The sequence below is a fragment of the Daucus carota genome, chromosome 1 (genome assembly GCF_001625215.2).
Source record: "Daucus carota subsp. sativus chromosome 1, DH1 v3.0, whole genome shotgun sequence".
NCBI classification, from domain to species: Eukaryota; Viridiplantae; Streptophyta; class Magnoliopsida; order Apiales; family Apiaceae; genus Daucus; species Daucus carota.
Genome location: NC_030381.2, coordinates 21207680 through 21225339, shown reverse-complemented (window position 1 = coordinate 21225339; position 17660 = coordinate 21207680). Strand labels below are relative to the sequence as shown.

At 33.4% G+C, this 17660-nt stretch overlaps 1 protein-coding gene across 2 annotated transcripts; it reads left to right on the top strand.

Moving 5' to 3' along the window:
• The first annotated feature begins 9533 nt into the window (after positions 1–9533).
• LOC108204327 (actin-7) lies at positions 9534–12202 on the top strand. Of its 2 annotated transcripts, none has more exons than XM_017373707.2 (5): positions 9534–9675; positions 10576–10644; positions 10756–11149; positions 11237–11850; positions 11945–12202. In XM_017373707.2, exons 2-5 carry the CDS (start codon positions 10585–10587, stop codon positions 12008–12010), a joined length of 1134 nt encoding a protein of 377 aa, XP_017229196.1. In that variant the 5' UTR covers positions 9534–9675; positions 10576–10584; the 3' UTR covers positions 12011–12202. The 2 variants fall into 2 exon arrangements, with proteins under 2 accessions (XP_017229196.1, XP_063948985.1); XM_064092915.1 differs by having other exon boundaries at positions 9584–9675; positions 10562–10644.
• The last annotated feature ends 5458 nt before the right edge of the window (positions 12203–17660 follow it).

The window sequence follows — 17660 nt, the reverse complement described above, 5'->3', positions numbered from 1 at the left end:
CCTCATTAGAAATTAAAATCAAAATAATATTTATCATTCATCTTTTAATTCATATGTTTATAAATGATATAAACTAATGAAGTTGAATATTTCAAAAACAAATTGTGATATAATTGTGGGTGTTGTTCCAATGTATCATAAATCTAACAGAAAATGCTGTATGTTGAAGGATATATTCATATATATATCTAAGGGTCATATGGTCAATATTGTTCACAACTGAAAGTTTGTTAGGATGTGCTTGTATATAACAGACTCTGTGCTTGTCTTTCTCTGCAAGTTTTGCATAACTGAAACAATTGTTTTTCTCTCTGCATTGTCTTCTACATTTCGTGAGCATATACAGCTTAAGTTTGTCAACATGGTATCAGAGCATTGTATATGCAGATTGAGTGGAGAGTTTTCATTCTCTTGTTAATTTGTGATCGCTGAGAGTTGTTTCACGATCGAGTGTGTTCTTCGAGCTTCATTTTTATGGCTGCTGGTGCTCGATTCACATTTAGTGATTTACAGAATCCTTTGTTTCTCCATCCTTCGGATGGACCTACATCTATTATCGTCTCAAAGCTTCAAGGTGCGAGTGATTTTTCGTTCATGGAAGCGGTCTTTTGAGATTCAACTTGCTGCAAAGCGCAAGTTAGGGTTTGTGACTAGAAGCGTTTTGAGAAGCACAACGGATCTTGTTGATGCTACTCAGTGGGATACTTGCAATAATTTGGTAATATCCTGACTTCACAATAATGTTTCTGAATCAATACGTAACTGAATCCTGTATGTTACTTCTGCTGCTGAGATTTGGACTGTTTTGGAAAAACGTTTTATGCTCACTAATGGCTCGAGAAAGTACAAATTAAATAAGGATTTGTTTGAATTGAAGCAAAATCAGTTAACAATTGCCGAGTATTATACGAAATTAACTTGCATTTGGGATGAAATTGAGTGTCTAAATGTGTTGCCTGCTGTCGCCGTCATCACACCTGATGTTGAGGTGTTGTTAAGGAAAATTGATACTCTGCGTGATGAAGCTAAGTTGTTTCAATTTCTAAACGATTTGAATGAGGTCTATGCATCTCAGCGTAGTCAATTACTGATGACGATGCCTCTTCCAACTGTTGAAGTTGCTTGTGCTGCGATTCAGCAAGAAGAATCTCAACGAGAAGTGTTATATAATGAGAATTCTTCTGATCTTGACTGTGCTGCTATGTTTAGTCAAGGAACTATAGGTCCAGGGAAGGTGTTTGAGTGTACTGTATGCCACAAAAAAGGTCACACATCTGATTGATGCTGGATGAAAATCGGTTATCCTAAGTGGCATGATAAGCACAAGTCTAAAACTAGTGCTAAACCTCTCTCCACGCAGCAATCTACTCATCCTAAATGGTCTGGCAACAAATGTATGAGTAACACTGCTCAATTTGCAGCTACTGATACCTTGGATAATGTGGTTTTGACTTCTCAACAACTGCAGCAATTATTAAAACTGATTCCTCATATTGATACAGATGATGAGCTTGATGAGTCATTTTCTGGCATGGTCACCTGTTGCTTGACTTCTGCTACCACTGATGTTCACAAGTGGATAGTAGATACAGGTGCAAAAGACCATATGACTACCTTCCTGGATGGTCTTGTTGATGTTAAGCAGGCTCCTTCGAATAGTGTGATCAATCTACCTAATGGTGGTGTGGCAGCCATCACTCACATTGGCAATTTGACTCTGCAAAATGGCTTGCTCTTGAAAAATGTACTTTATGTACCAACATTTAATCATAATTTGCTCTCTATTCGGAAGCTAGCTCAAGATAATGGATGTTATGCTACTTTCACACCAACTAAGTGTATCATTTTATCAAATGTTGGCAATAGCATCTTGGCTACTGGTGTTATTGATAATGGATTGTATTGTTTTGTTGATCCATTACAGAGCAGGTCAAATGTTGTTGTTTGACTTCTCTCTTTGGCATAAGCGTCTTGGACATGTCTCAAAAACTATTATGCAAAACATGCCCAAATTCAAGCATTTATCTACTGACTCTGCTGCTCAAGTATGTATTACTTGTCCTCTTGCTAAATTCACTAAGCTTCCATATCACCAGAGTACAAGTCATGCTTCTAAGCCATTTGATCTTGTCCATCTTGATACATGGGGTCCTTACAAAGTGCGCACAAGGGGTAATTTTTGTTACTTCCTTACACTGGTAGATGATCATACTCGTATGACTTGGATTTTTTTTGTTAAAACACAAGTCTAATTTCTTGGAGAGATTTGTCACTTTCCAGCAATACATTGCCAATCATTTTAAATCTTCTGTTAAGACTTTGCGCTCAGATAATGCTCTTGAGTTTTCTGATGCTCATGTTGTTGCATTCTATAAGAAACATGGCATAGTTCATCAGACTTCTTGTCCGTACAGACCACAACAAAACTCTCGAGTAGAGCGTAAGCATCGTCAAATTCTTGCGCTATCTAGAGCCTTGAGATTTCAGTCCGGATTGTCTTTAGTGTACTGGGGTGATTGTGTGATGGTAGCCGTCTACATAATGAATCGATTACCAACAGCTGCACTACATAACAAGATTCCTTATGAATTGTTGTTTGAAGAAGAGGTTGATTACACTGGCCTTAGAGTGTTTGGTTGCTTGGCCATGGTGGCAACTCCTGAACCTACAACTGATAAATTTGCACCAAAAGCTGTACCATGTGTGTTTCTCGGTTATCCTAGGTTGAAAAAAGGATATAAATTTCTCAATCTTCTCAGCAATACTACGTTTGTCTCCAGAGATGCAGAGTTTCATGAGGATTTGTTTCCTTTCAATTCTGCAGACTCAAAACCATACATGAATCCTCTGCCGGTTTTCATTCCGCCTCCTTCTCCTGTGTATGTTGATGTGGATGATTTTGTTGCTGTACATCCACCTCCAACTAACAACATAACATCACATAACACCACTCCTGCTAATAGTGCTTCACAGCCTGATACAACTTCACCACCACCACCACGTCGGTCTTAGAGAAACACTAAGCTTCCATCTTGGTTACAGGAGTACACTTCATCTGTAACAAGCAAAGCAGCAAACATTGTTCAGTCTGCTATTTGTGAAGTTTCTTCTGAGTTTCATTGCTTTCAAGCTACAATCTCTCATGTTGCAGATCCCAAATTCTTTTCCCAAACAGTGCATCATGACCATTGGGTTGCAGCAATGAACCTTGAGCTGGATGCTTTAGAACGCAATGGCACTTGGGAAATTGTCGAGATGCCTCCAAATAAGAAAGCAATAGGGAGTCAATGGCTGTTCAAAACAAAATTCAAACCTGACGGAAGCATTGAACGTTATAAAAGCAGGTTGGCAGTGCTTGGATGTAAACAACAATACGGGGTGGATTATGAAGAGACATTTGCCCCGGTGGCAAAAATGTCTACTGTTCGTGCTTTACTAGCTATTGCTGTTGTGTATGATTGGACCACTGTTCAAATGGATGTGACAAACGCTTTCTTGTATGGCGATCTTGATGAAGATGTGTATATGTCGTTACCTCTGGGCTACACTTCACTTGGTAGCAGAATAACAACTGGACAACAGCATGTTTTAGCAGCAAAAACAAATGCTAAATGGGTGTGTAAGTTGCTTAAGAGTCTGTATGGTTTAAGACAGGCACCACGACAGTGGTTTAAGAAGTTGTCAGATACACTCATTTCACTGGGTTTCAGTCCATCTCAGAGTGATGCTAGTCTGTTCACTAAGATCATAGAGTCCTCTACTACTCTTATTCTGATATATGTAGATGACTTGCTCATTGCTGGTGACAGTGAGTCTGCAATTGATAACCTCAAGCATATGTTGTCTCAAACATTTCATATGAAGGATTTGGGGCCCGTCAACTACTTCCTTGGTTTAGAGATTGCAAGAAGTTCAGCTGGGTTCTTTGTGTCACAACACAAATATATCATGGACTTGTTAAAAGAATTTCATATGGACATAGCTTCATCATTTAAGGTGCCATTAGACTGTCATTTGAAGCTTACACCACACACTGGTGATCCACTGCAGAATCCAAGTGAGTATCAGCGTATGATGGGAAAGTTGATATACCTGACGGTCACTCGACCGGATATAACATTTGTTGTACATGTGCTCAGTCAGTTTATGCATCAGCCCACTACTACACATATGCAGGCAGCTAAAAAACTGCTTCGTTATCTACGTGGCACATCACAGCAGGGTATTTTGCTGGCTGCATCTTCTGCAGTTCAACTACAAGCATTCTGTGATAGTGACTGGGCTAGTTGCCCTACTACACGCTGGTCTACAACTGGCTTTTGTATCTTGCTTGGCTCTTCTCCTATTTCCTGGAAAAGTAAAAGGCAAGCTGTTGTTGCTCGCTCAACTGCAGAGGCAGAGTATCGTGCAATGGCCATGACTGCGTGTGAAGTAACTTGGTTACATGCGTTGTTGAAGGATATGGGTATCAAAAACCTACCATCTACTGCATTGTACTGTGATAATCAGGCTGCTATATCTCTGGCTGCTAACCCTGTCCATCACGAGCGTACAAAGCATGTCAAAGTGGATTGTCATTTCATTAGAGACAAGCTTAAGTCTGGAGAGATGCACACACATCATGTGTCTACTACTGAACAAGTTGCAGATATCCTAACTAAGTAGCTGTCAGCTCATCAGCAATCTTATCTCTTGTCCAAGCTTGTAGCTGTCAATCCTCTAGCTCAGCTTGAGGGGGCGTGTTGAAGGATAGAACAGTATATTCATATATAGCTAAGGGTCATATGGTCATTGTTACACAACTGAAAGTTTGTTAGGATGTGCTTGTATATAACAGACTCTGTGCTTGTCTTTCTCTGCAAGTTTTGCATAACTGAAACAATTGTTTTTCTCTCTGCATTGTCTTCTACATTTCATGAGCATATACAGCTTAAGTTTGTCAACACTGTAAATATCAATATCTAGGAAAATTGACCCTAAATAGCATTTATTAAGGTCAGATAATCTAATGTTTTAAATTTATAAATGAAAATGCTATATCGCAACGTTTAGACTATAACACTGGATCGTCTAGCATTAGCCAATGAAAAATAAACAAGTAAAACACACAGACGTTAAACGATGTTTCGTATCACACCCAAACCACCAAACACAGCTTAAAATGACGTCTTGAAGGTGTCAAAACCCTCTGTTAAAGTATCGCAGCAGCTAACAAGTTTCAATTTGCCTAATAATATAAACAATCCACCAACAACACTTGCTCTAATTGATTTATACCCATGTTGGACCCAATTGCTTATGTGTTTCTCAGACAATTGTTGGAGCTTGATGTCAACACATGCACGCTCTCATTTCTCTACTATGTATTCGTATTTCATCTCATATGTATTCATCGAAGTTGACTTTAAATTACAAACATGTTTTAAAACCAAAAGAAGAAAAACACACATAATATAGGGCTAGGAGTGAAAACATAAAACGTTGTTTAATCTCTCGTTTCTAAATGATATTTAAGACCATTTTTCCAAGATGTGATATTTGGGACATTAATACTAATAAATGTGAGATATGAGGCCTTTTTTCTGTAAATGTTAAGTCAATTCAGAGTTCTTTTTCCCGCTTCAGAATTGATGTTTGATTTGCTTCCCGTCCACGTCCCAAACAAAACAGGATTTATGCAGAAAATACGGGATTATTTCATTTATATTAAAATAAATACAAACATATATTTTATATTCTATAATATATTATTGCAATAAAAATTTGTTTAAAAGTTATATTATATCTTCCTTTTGTTTTTTATTTCTTTTCGAGCTAGGTGAATGATACAGGGGTTTAAGAATGCGAGTTTGAGTAACCTGCATTAACTTGCATTAACTACTGAAGAGCTTGTTTTTAGCTACAATATCTATAATCCACAACTAATATTTTCAACTAATAAGCTCACAAAATCATTTTTGAACAATCAATCAAAATTTAAGATTGCATACACACAAATTAAGCTAAAACCTCACTCTTATACAACGAAATTTTATGAAAATATAAATTTAAAAAGTAGTCTTTGAGCATCAAGCACTTGTAGATTCAAATATTCTTTCCCCTGTCTGTTTAAAAATGAATCCTGCTTTCCCCTTCAAACTCAATGAACCAATATATGAAGTAGATGATGGCTTCCTTTTATTTTGAATCGGCCTACAGATGATGGCTTCCTTTTTGATTTATATTAGCCTATAGACGGAGACGCGAACACAGAATGGAAAACAGATCAACATCACACACCAACAACTGCTCATCGGCACAAAATAAGGCCCAAACTCAGTTGTGACTCAAGGATGCAAGTACTCATGTGGCTTTCCAACAATCAGACAAATGAAAAGTTTAACCGAGGTGCAATTCAAGAAGCAACAAAAATTTATAATGTCACAACAACAATAATCAGCACAACAATAATGAAAAAGAATTTAATTACAACCCAATACAATAACTGACATCAACATGGGGGACATGTCATGTATAATAGACTTAACAGTACAGCTGGAAGTGTGTGCAAGTACATCAAACAGAATGATAAAAGGGGACTCATTAAACCTCACACAAATCCTTTACACCCTGCTTAGAAAGATGCAAACCTAAAGCAAAGGGTTGAATGGGTTTTAAACTTGTTAATGAGAGACGCACCAACAAAAAAAAAAACAATATTATCCTATATACAACTTTTTCCATATTGATGGAAGTGGCTTTAATTAAGCAAAAAATCACAAAATGGTTTACATGGAAAGAAATGAGAAGGGCAAGTATAGGCTGTCAAGTCAAGCAAATTCATATCCAAAGTTATGTTTACAACTGCTCTAGCAATACCAAGATCTAATGCAGAAGATGAGTGCACCTTTAATGGGAAATTAGGTATCTTCCCATTCACTTATCAAGAACCAACTAAAAAGGCTTCCAAAAAATAGAGCTAAGGGGACAATAATCACTAAGGTTGTTGAATCAATTGGAAAAAAGAAAACATGAAGCATGTTAATCCATGAGATCATACCAACAATTATGCAGAAGTGGGCAATAAGTGAACCAAAAATAAATACATACAACATGACAATGCAAAGACTCGTATAACTCAAGATGACGTAGAGTGGCAACAACTTCATCAATAGGGGGACTGTTTATAATTTCAGGAAATTAACTTAGTCTTTAATTTAAATAATTATAATTTAATAAAATTATCCTATACTAATTTTTTAAAAGCAAAAAATTATCTTTTTATAAGATAAAATCAGTTTATTTGTACTATTTGTATAAAAAATTTACAATCTTAAAAATAGAAAAATACCATTTATAATATTTATTATTATCCAAACGTATAATTAAAAAGTCTTGTTCACATACAAATAACTTTTCACCCATAAACAATAACCATTTCTTTTAAGTGAAACCAAATGTGTCTGTTTGGCTTGGCTTAGATATCAACTTCCGCACTTATAAGTGAGAACCAGTTTCTCTGTATTGTTTGTATAAATAATTATAATTCAAACTCTCCACTTATAATAAACCTGAATCTAAAAAGTTGAAAATGCTTACTTTTTATAATAAATTATTTCTATTTTTGAAATTTAAATTTACAAAAATCTTAAAGTGCATTTTAAAATATAATTTAATTTTTTATTATTATCCAACCATATAATTAAAAAATTCATATTCACCTGCAAATAACTTCTCACCAACAAGTAATAACCATTTTTCTAAAATTAAACCGAACATGTATCTTTGGTATGGCTTAAAAACTCATTTTTTTCTCTACTTATAAGTGTGAACCAGTTTATTCGTACTTAAAAACATATAATTATACCAGCCAAAGTGATGAGCATGATCAAGGATATGCATGTAAAATCAAATTAAGAGCTGTACCGGAGTTTGAGTCTCAGAGCATCTCCAACTATAAAGAGCTCTTAGCTAAAAGTTGAGTGGACATACTAAAAATAAAAAATATAGTCAATGTCTTCAAAAAATGAAACTCCAATCATATCAACCCCTTGTCTATAATTTTAGCCAACCTCCTATGGATGTCTATATTTGTCAAATATCTACAGGTCTATAGAAAATCTGTAGAAAAATTACACATCATTTATTATCATATTAAATTGCATATATTCAATTTATATCAATCTAAATATCGATAACATACTATTACTAAATTATAACCAATCAATATAGCCAATATCATTGAAGTACAATGTCTTAGAGGTTTAACAAATTTTACATAATAGTTTATTCCAATTTAGCCAGCGATTATAACCAATTCCATTGGAGATGCTCAGATAACTTAAAATTATCCAAGAAGTCAGCTAAGTGAGCTTATGAAGCTGAATTTGTTGCAAAAGCACAATTAATGCCAACTCATCTATAGAGTTGCTTCAGTTAGAATTTATTAGAGATCTTACTCCCTCCGTTCCGGCCAATTTTTTTTACGTTTGGTTTGGACACGAAGGTTAATAAATATGTATAAAGTAGTGGAAAAGAGAAAGAAAAGTGGGCGAAATAGTGGACCGATTGATTCTCAATGTATAAAAGGGAGATAATGTAGTAAAAGTAGTGTTAAAAGAGAGCAAAAGTGGGTGAAGTGGTGTGACCCATTAATTATTTTTGGTAAGGTTTAAAATGTAAAGAATTTGATACGACATTCCAAAAAGAAACCGTAAAGAAATGTTTGGGAGTTAGGACAGAGGGAGTAGTATTTAGATGGGGTTTAAATGTTTTATATTTTCTTCAGAAGTTTTTTCCAAAAAGTGTTTGATTTATTTTGATTTGCGGGGAGTCTTCACTGACATATATTTATGTATATCTTTTTTCTGACTTTTAAAATTATACGAGATATACGAAGATGAAAAAAGGACTTAGAAATAATAAATCATACAAATTTTTTAAATATTTATAATTTATATTTTTCTCATTCGCGCGAAACGTGTTATTCCACTAGTTTATAAATAAAGAAAGATATATACATGAAAAATGCTAGGTACCCAATAAATTATCCTAATTTTTTTTTCAAAATAATGTGTTGAAATCTGATTGCCTGCGTTGACTCCAATAATAATAAGAACCCATGTATATACATCAATCACCCAATCGCAATTTTCCACTTGTCTGTCACATAATTTGATAAAAAAATTTGTAAAAATTTCTTGGATTATAAAGCATTAACCTATATAAATATTATTAGTCATTAGAGTATTTATTATTTAATATTAGTCACACGATCTACAAATTTTTTATCCCAACTCAGAATCTACAAATTAGAAGTATAATAAATATTTTTTAATAATATAAACAGAAGGCGTAAATTAGACAGAAAGCTATCGAGAAACATGCGGGAAAGCTGTCAATCCATCACCCTATCTTTTCTCGTGGTCACAATGATTCTCCCCTCAATTTCAATTTTCAAATTCATTTCTAAATAAATTAAATAATAATTAATTCAATTTCCTATTTTCGCTCACATTTCATTCAAATTTCAACTTTTATTCAAATAAAAATAAAATAAAATAATACATAAATAGAGTCTATATATCTACTACATCTCTGCCCTCACTCAAGCTCATATCCGCCTTCATCGCTACAACCTAGAGAGATAAAATCTAGAGAGAGAAAGTGCCGCCGCCGTCGTCGGAGAATTTCTCGGTACTCCTCTAACTCTCTCTCTTACACACATATATGCGGATGTATCATGTATGTATCGATCTGTAATTCTGTATATTTTTAGCTTTGTTTTGATAGTGTAAGTGATGAAATTAATTTGAAATCGTATGGATCTGAATCTGATGTAGTGAATCTGAAGTTATTTGAGCTGAAATGATGATTTGAATCTGTGTTTATAGCTTGATCTATGTAAAATCGTGATTTTAGGTGTTCTTATGCGTTTGTTTGGGTTCGATCTATAGTTTTGATGCTGGAGATGATGTAGTTTTGTTAGATAGTTGATTTGATGTGTTCTATCGGTGATTCAGCTTCAGATTGCGTAATTTAGTTTGCGATGGAGTTGATTTAGTGGAATGAGGCGTCTGATTGTTTCTGCGCTTGACTGGAAGCGATTAGATCGTCTATAGAGTTCAATATAATAAAATTATGTTAATTTAAAAATAGCTTGTATGTAGTGTGTTGTGAAGTGGTTAGATGGTGTATTTGTTGTTTTATGTGATTGAAATGAAAGTCTGGTAGTAGTTGGTATGTTAAATCCAAGCTATTTAAAATTGTATGTTTGTTGTAGTATTTACGTTACTTGGACCGAATCTTTTTAGTTATGGTGTGATGTGATATTTATGCGGATTTATAGTGAATGTCTGATTTTAGAATCTGGATTAGAGTATGTGTCTGACTGGAAGGTGTTATTTGTTAGCTTAAAAAAAGGAACGTGTTCGAGTAGATTTGTGAAGTGACTTTGTGTTTGTATAATGAACTACATTGTGCATGCTGTACAAATGGAGAACACATAATAGATCAGTATTGCTTTGGACTTTTTTTGAGAAATGGTTTTTTTTTTTATGCTTTTCGTTTATGATTTATCTAGTAAAGCTTCTGCAGTGATTTACAATGGCTGATGCTGAGGATATCCAACCCCTTGTGTGTGACAATGGAACTGGAATGGTGAAGGTTAGTTGAATTTTGTAATGCTCATAAATTTATCCACCATGTAAGAAGCAAAGGCACTTATCTTGAATGTTTGATCACTTTTGAATATGTATTGTCATGCTGGATCTGTAGGCTGGTTTTGCTGGTGATGATGCTCCCAGAGCAGTATTTCCAAGTATTGTTGGTAGGCCCAGACATACTGGTGTTATGGTTGGGATGGGGCAGAAGGACGCCTATGTTGGCGATGAAGCCCAATCAAAGAGAGGTATTCTTACCTTGAAATATCCTATTGAGCACGGTATTGTAAGTAACTGGGATGACATGGAGAAAATATGGCATCATACTTTTTACAATGAGCTCCGTGTTGCCCCTGAGGAGCACCCTGTTCTTTTAACTGAGGCACCTCTCAATCCTAAGGCCAACAGGGAGAAGATGACACAGATCATGTTTGAGACCTTTAATGTTCCTGCAATGTATGTTGCTATCCAGGCTGTTCTTTCGCTATATGCCAGTGGGCGTACTACTGGTTCGTATTTGTCCCTAAGAGCAACTATCTTCTGCTATTTGATATAATTTCTTGAACCTTCATTTTAATATGTTTTTTATGCAATAGGTATTGTGTTGGATTCTGGTGACGGTGTGAGCCATACTGTACCCATCTATGAAGGATATGCCCTTCCCCATGCCATTCTCCGTCTTGACCTTGCTGGTCGTGATCTTACTGATTCTCTCATGAAGATCTTAACAGAGAGAGGTTACATGTTCACCACCACTGCTGAGCGGGAAATTGTCCGTGACATGAAGGAGAAACTTGCCTATGTTGCTCTGGACTACGAGCAAGAGCTTGAAACTTCAAAGAGTAGCTCCTCTGTGGAAAAGAACTATGAATTGCCTGATGGACAAGTCATTACCATTGGAGCTGAGAGATTCCGTTGCCCAGAAGTCCTGTTCCAGCCATCTCTGATCGGGATGGAAGCTGCAGGAATTCATGAAACTACTTATAACTCCATCATGAAGTGTGATGTCGATATCAGGAAGGATCTGTATGGAAACATAGTGCTCAGTGGTGGTTCAACAATGTTCCCTGGTATTGCAGATCGTATGAGCAAGGAAATTACTGCTCTTGCTCCCAGCAGCATGAAGATCAAAGTTGTTGCACCACCAGAGAGAAAATACAGTGTCTGGATTGGAGGATCGATTCTTGCATCTCTCAGCACATTCCAACAGGTGAAATACATAAATAAGTTTTCATGTCTTTGTTATTAATAAATTACTGTCATACATATATTTATTTAACCTTACCACTTGTTTGTTGCATCAGATGTGGATATCCAAGGGCGAATATGATGAATCTGGTCCATCAATCGTGCACAGGAAGTGTTTCTAAGTTCGATATTATTTGTATTGAGGTTGAATTTCTTTTTCGATTTAGTTGGATTTTCGTGTAATTTTTCATGTGAACTCTATGTTGTGGTTGATTGGGAGGATAATGTGATTTTGATGTATCAACTTTTTGTCCACTGGTTCACATATCAGTTTATGTTCTGGATGTATGCTAAAGATGACAAGCCTTCTATTATCTTTCGTCCTCTGTGCCTCAATTGTGGGTTGTTACTACAATACTTGAACAATTGAGGAGTAAGTTATGTCTTTTATTCTGTTAAGTATTTTTTTGAAATTTTACCTTTTAGACTTGATTAACAGGAACAGCTTTATTACTATCTTATTGTATTGAATGTTATATTCTGTGAATTGTTGGAGATAATTTTTTCTTCAAGAAAAATTAAACTAAAAAGCCCATCAAAGAAAGACTAGAACTAACAAATAACACATTTTACACGGTCATTAGACTGTAGAGATTTTTTTTGTATAATGGTTAATGTTTTGTTGTCATTGTTTATAGAAGTCGAAATATTTGTGGTTAGAAATCTTTCTGAATGAAAGTTATTGTAGTTACAAATTGGTTTGAACTATTTTGGTGTAATTGAATGTTTTCCACTCGTAAAATTATCTTCCCATCAGATGTTGGTCAGAAGGTGACCACAAAATATTCTGTGGGAGGCAAAATGCCAACTACTAGATGTCTAGATCCAACCATTCGGCATTTTTATCCATTAGAATGGATTCTGTTTTATAAACAAACAGCTGTCCGGAAAGCGTAGATATTGGATTTGGCTTACTAGTCATACATAGAGGTACAAATGTACAATCACAAATATGTGTATGCATGTTATGTAATATGATCCTTGCCAAGTCCGTGTAAGGCAATGTCTCGGCTGATCTTAAAAAATCGGTTATATTTATATTCCGTCACGGTGGTCTTGAAATTCATTGACGCTTCATGCCATTATTGCCATCCCATACCTTCATGAGGCCTGTCTATATGCTGGAAGTTCAGCAAAGTCGGTGGCTGCGATTTGAAGGAACCGAAACATGAAATGGTCATCATGTCAATTGTATATAATGGGGACATGGGACAGTGAACTGATTGCAACTCCTTTTTAATTATATCATCGAACAATTTTCCAGCCTGGGGTTAGGATGTAATAACGTCATAGTATTTAAAGGACTTGTTCAATCGATTGAACACCTTTACCCCACGATCGTGGGCTCGTGGGAACCTTTTGATTTTATATATGTGATATAATTGTGGTTGGTGACCGGTGAGCATGTCAAGGAACACAAACGTAGTAATCACAGAAATCCTAAAAGTAGAACCATAACGTTCAAGTGCTTGTTTGATAGTGTTTTTTAAGAAAACAAACAATTTATAATTTTTGTTGAATTGGAACATAAGACTTAGGTATATTCATGAGATAAAGAGAAAATGAAATGAAATTTGTATTTTAAATCATGGATAATTAGAGAAAATATTTATAATTTTTATTCTTTTAATCATTTCACTCCAAATTATTTGAACCGAAAACATAACCCATATTTTTTGGAAGAAATACGGATTACACTTATATCATGTTTTTTAGTAGTTTTTGCCATAGAAAATTTAGACTCATTTTCTAATTAATAATTACTTTTTCATACTTTTTTCATTTTCCATAAAAAGAATTTATAATTTTTTATGCATTATCTCCTCGTTCCATTCCATCAAAGTTAACACACCCTTAATATTATACTTCAACTCAGGGACGAAGCTATGTAGGGGCCAAAAGGGGCCATGGCCCCCCCTAGGGTTTCCGTAATACTATAATTTGTATTATATAATTTTGAAAAAAATTATATTTTCTTTTTATATTTATATAAATATAAAAATTTGGCCCCCCAAAAAAATATTTGTTCACTTTTAAGAGATAATTAACATTATAAGATGAAGTGTTAATTTTTAGATTTCTCTAATTTATGTATTAGACCAAATTTATGAATAAAAATAAACAAATATATATATATATATATAAATATATATATATATATATATATATATATATATAATTATACTATTTAAGAAAAAGATTTATGTGATAAAGGTAAACGTCAATATAATTCTTTTACAAAAATAAGAATTTTTGGTGGAGGACTTTCTTATCCGAGAAACTTAAACCCCACTTATTCATTTTCGTAGAATAAATTAAGTTAGTCTTTGTGCATTATCAGTTTTTTAATTAATATTAATATTTTTCTACTCATCGTCAATTCAAATTTTATCATCCAGGTAATATTTTTACTTGTTTAAACTATAGTTTGTCATCTTGTAAATAAGTATAATATTTTTTTTAAGGTTAATAAGCATAATGTTTAGTTTTTTAGATATTGTAAAAATTTTACTTACTCTTGTTTAAAATACAATATCATTTTTTTTGAAGTACAATTTCATTTAATGTGTGTTACTTGCTAATTAAAGATTATAGTATAATTTAGAGTTATTATGATGAGTTTCCTGATATTTTATACTCTTATATATCTAAAGACAAATAGCTAAATATTTTAACTGACACAATTATATATTTGATTTCCTGGTTTAAAAGAAGACAAGGTTCTACTATAATTTTTTTATTAGTACTTTTGTATTTATTTTATATTTAATATTTCACTGTGTTGACGAAAAATTTCATTGTGTTGAAGAAAATTTTTTGGCCCCCCTTATGGATGTTTGCTGGCTTCGTCCCTGCTTCAACTTATGTTCGATGAAACTGAATATATATAAGCAAATCTTCAACTGTAAGTTGAAGCAAAAACACACAAGTCTACTCCATTTAGGCTGATTAAAATTCACACAGAAAGGGGAAAGATGATGATAGTGCAAGCATGTGAGGAGAATGTGTTTGTTTCTTTGGTAATGGTCCACTGTCCTCCCTATAAATTATGCCGTGCTTCATATTTTTTTAAAGTCATAAGGTGTGATGTTCCTCACATGCTAGCTCATGGATTGTATCATAATCACACTAGTTGGTCACAAATACTTTCCTACACATGAGATTTGTATAATGTGAGATTCGATCTCGAGCAACGTTGTTTCCGTGAATGGTATACTTATTCATCATAGAATTAGTAAATTACTCGTGTATATAATTGGTGATCGTGTGCGCACATAATGAACTCACCACCAAAAAGTAGTTTTATAATATAATGGTTCTTTGTTTCTGGTGTAAATGGATGAATAATGACGACTTCGTGTATATTTTGTTAAGAAAAAACCAGATAATTAGTTTATGACTTCACAGGTTCAGAGCATCTTCAAATAAAAAAATAATTATAAAATGGGATATGTTTATATTTTACAAATATTATCATTATTATTTTAAATTATTATAAATAGAAATATATATTATAAATAGATCATGTGAAGTCTTTAAAAAATAATTTAAAGTTCAACAAATATACAATTGCCAAAATTTTAGGTCAAGAATGTGAAGAAATATATAAATATACTCTGTAATTGTACGAAAGAAATAGTATAAGACGCATGCTAAAGGAATAGTACAATAAGTTCATTGTACTGGAAACAGTGGCGGAGGGAGGAACAGACCAGGGTAGGTATGGGCCCATCCTGAAATTGGGCCAAACTTATTTGTTTCTTAATTGAGGAAGCCCAGCCTGCAGGCATAATACATGTTTGACCTCACCCACATGAGTCACACAGAGCAACAAGACAGCGCAACACAGAGAAAAAAATACTGAGAGACTGAGGGAGAGAGACAAGCTGAGAGAAACGACCGGTCAGAGACACAAGAGAGACGCAAGCCTAAATTTAAGAGACCTCTTGACTGAGCTAAAATAAGTGTTTTTTGCTTAAAATAAAAAATAAAGCAGAAGTTAAAATTAAGTAATTTATGTTGGACCATCGTCATATTTATTCCTAGCTCCGCCACTGGAAACCGACCTCAAAATTTGATCGGTTACATCCGCGTACGATCAGTTATAATGCTAAAATTGATCTAAAAACATAATCGATTTTACGCTGATCGGCTTAGAGTCATTAATCGTGCTTAAAGTCTAAAATCACTAAACGTCAGGATCGGTTTTAAATTTTTAACTGATACAAAAAATTTCTACAAGCGGATCCAACAGTTCAACTGGTGCCACATGAGCGTCACATGTGTACATAATAGGACAAACACGTCGTGTCCATATGTCACATACTCCATCCGTCCGTACTATTTGCACACATTTTGAAACTCTTATACAGTATAGTTTTATAATTTTTTTTAAAATTTTCTTTTTTTAATAAAAATTTAAGCATCAAATTTTTAGTCAGAGAAAATTTGAAAAATATATTATAAAACTATACTTTAAATAAGTATTGAAAAACGTGTCAAAAAATAACGTAAAGAAATGACGGGGACAGAGGTAATATATGTTTTTCATTTTTAAATAAGTAAATATATTTAACGACAAAAAATAAATAATAAAATGATCACAATCTCGGTCAGTTTTACCGTTAGACTTTTATCTAACAAATTCTTAAAATTTTAATTAAAAATATTCAAGCATATATCGACCGTATGATCAGTCGGCTTTTAACCGGAAACGTCAACATTAAAACTGACCAATCATAGTCGGTCATTTTAAATTAATCAAAATTTTATCAACTAAACAAAACGACGTCCTCATTTCTAAAACTCGTTATATGGCGGCCGGTTTTATCCGTCATATATTTTGTTTTTTAGATGATGAGTTTTGTATTTTGCCTTTTGTGTTGGGAACTTTAATTTACATGAGACCAGTTCCATGATTTTAATAGGATTTAAAAATACCGCCAGAAAATAGTTTGATAAGTTTTTATAAAATTATCGCATGACCTGAACAATATACGGGTCAGTATTATGATGTCTTTTTCATCATATATATTTCAAATTTTAAATTTACTTCAAAAATAAAATTATAATATAAATAAGTTTTTTAATTAAAACAAATTTTGAAATACTTAATAAACATGTTTATATTAACATTTTTTTATTTAAATATGTTGATAAATAATTTATCATGTTAATAATTTTTTAACAATTAAATCCGTCAAAAGAGTTAAAAATAAATAAGCATAAGATATAACTCTAGTGAGGATGTTTATATGTATTGTAGTTATAATAAACAAAATTTATTTATATATATTACAAATTAAAAATTCTTGCAAATAGAATCATGAACAATATTTTTTAATATTTTTGTTTTAATAAATTTTAACAGTATCATAATATTTTTATAAATTAAAACAATCAATACATGCAAATATCAATGGATCAAAACACTTAATAATTGGATTTTAATATATTATAATTATAAAAGGTATTTGAAGACGAGAGTTATTATAAAGGTATCGGAACCGATCTGAACTGAAAATTTAAAAACGGAACTGATTATAACGGTTGCGGTTCCGGTTTTAGGCCAAAACCGTACCCTAAAAATCCGAATCAAAATAAATAATATATATATGTGTGTGTGTGTGTGTGTTTATATGTATGTATATGTATATTACACACAATTTATATAACTACTTATATATATGTGTGTGTAGATTGCACATAATTAATTGATATGATTCCATAATTTATATAACTACTTATATATGTTTTATCCAAAAGAGTTCC

Bases quoted from the DNA above. Each gene is read 5' to 3' on its own strand.
- LOC108204327 (XM_017373707.2), top strand. From the start codon at position 10,585: ATGGCTGATGCTGAGGATATCCAACCCCTTGTGTGTGACAATGGAACT. The intron at 11,150-11,236 runs GTTCGTATTTGT...TTTATGCAATAG, and splicing joins TGCCAGTGGGCGTACTACTG to GTATTGTGTTGGATTCTGGT. The intron at 11,851-11,944 runs GTGAAATACATA...TTGTTGCATCAG, and splicing joins CTCTCAGCACATTCCAACAG to ATGTGGATATCCAAGGGCGA.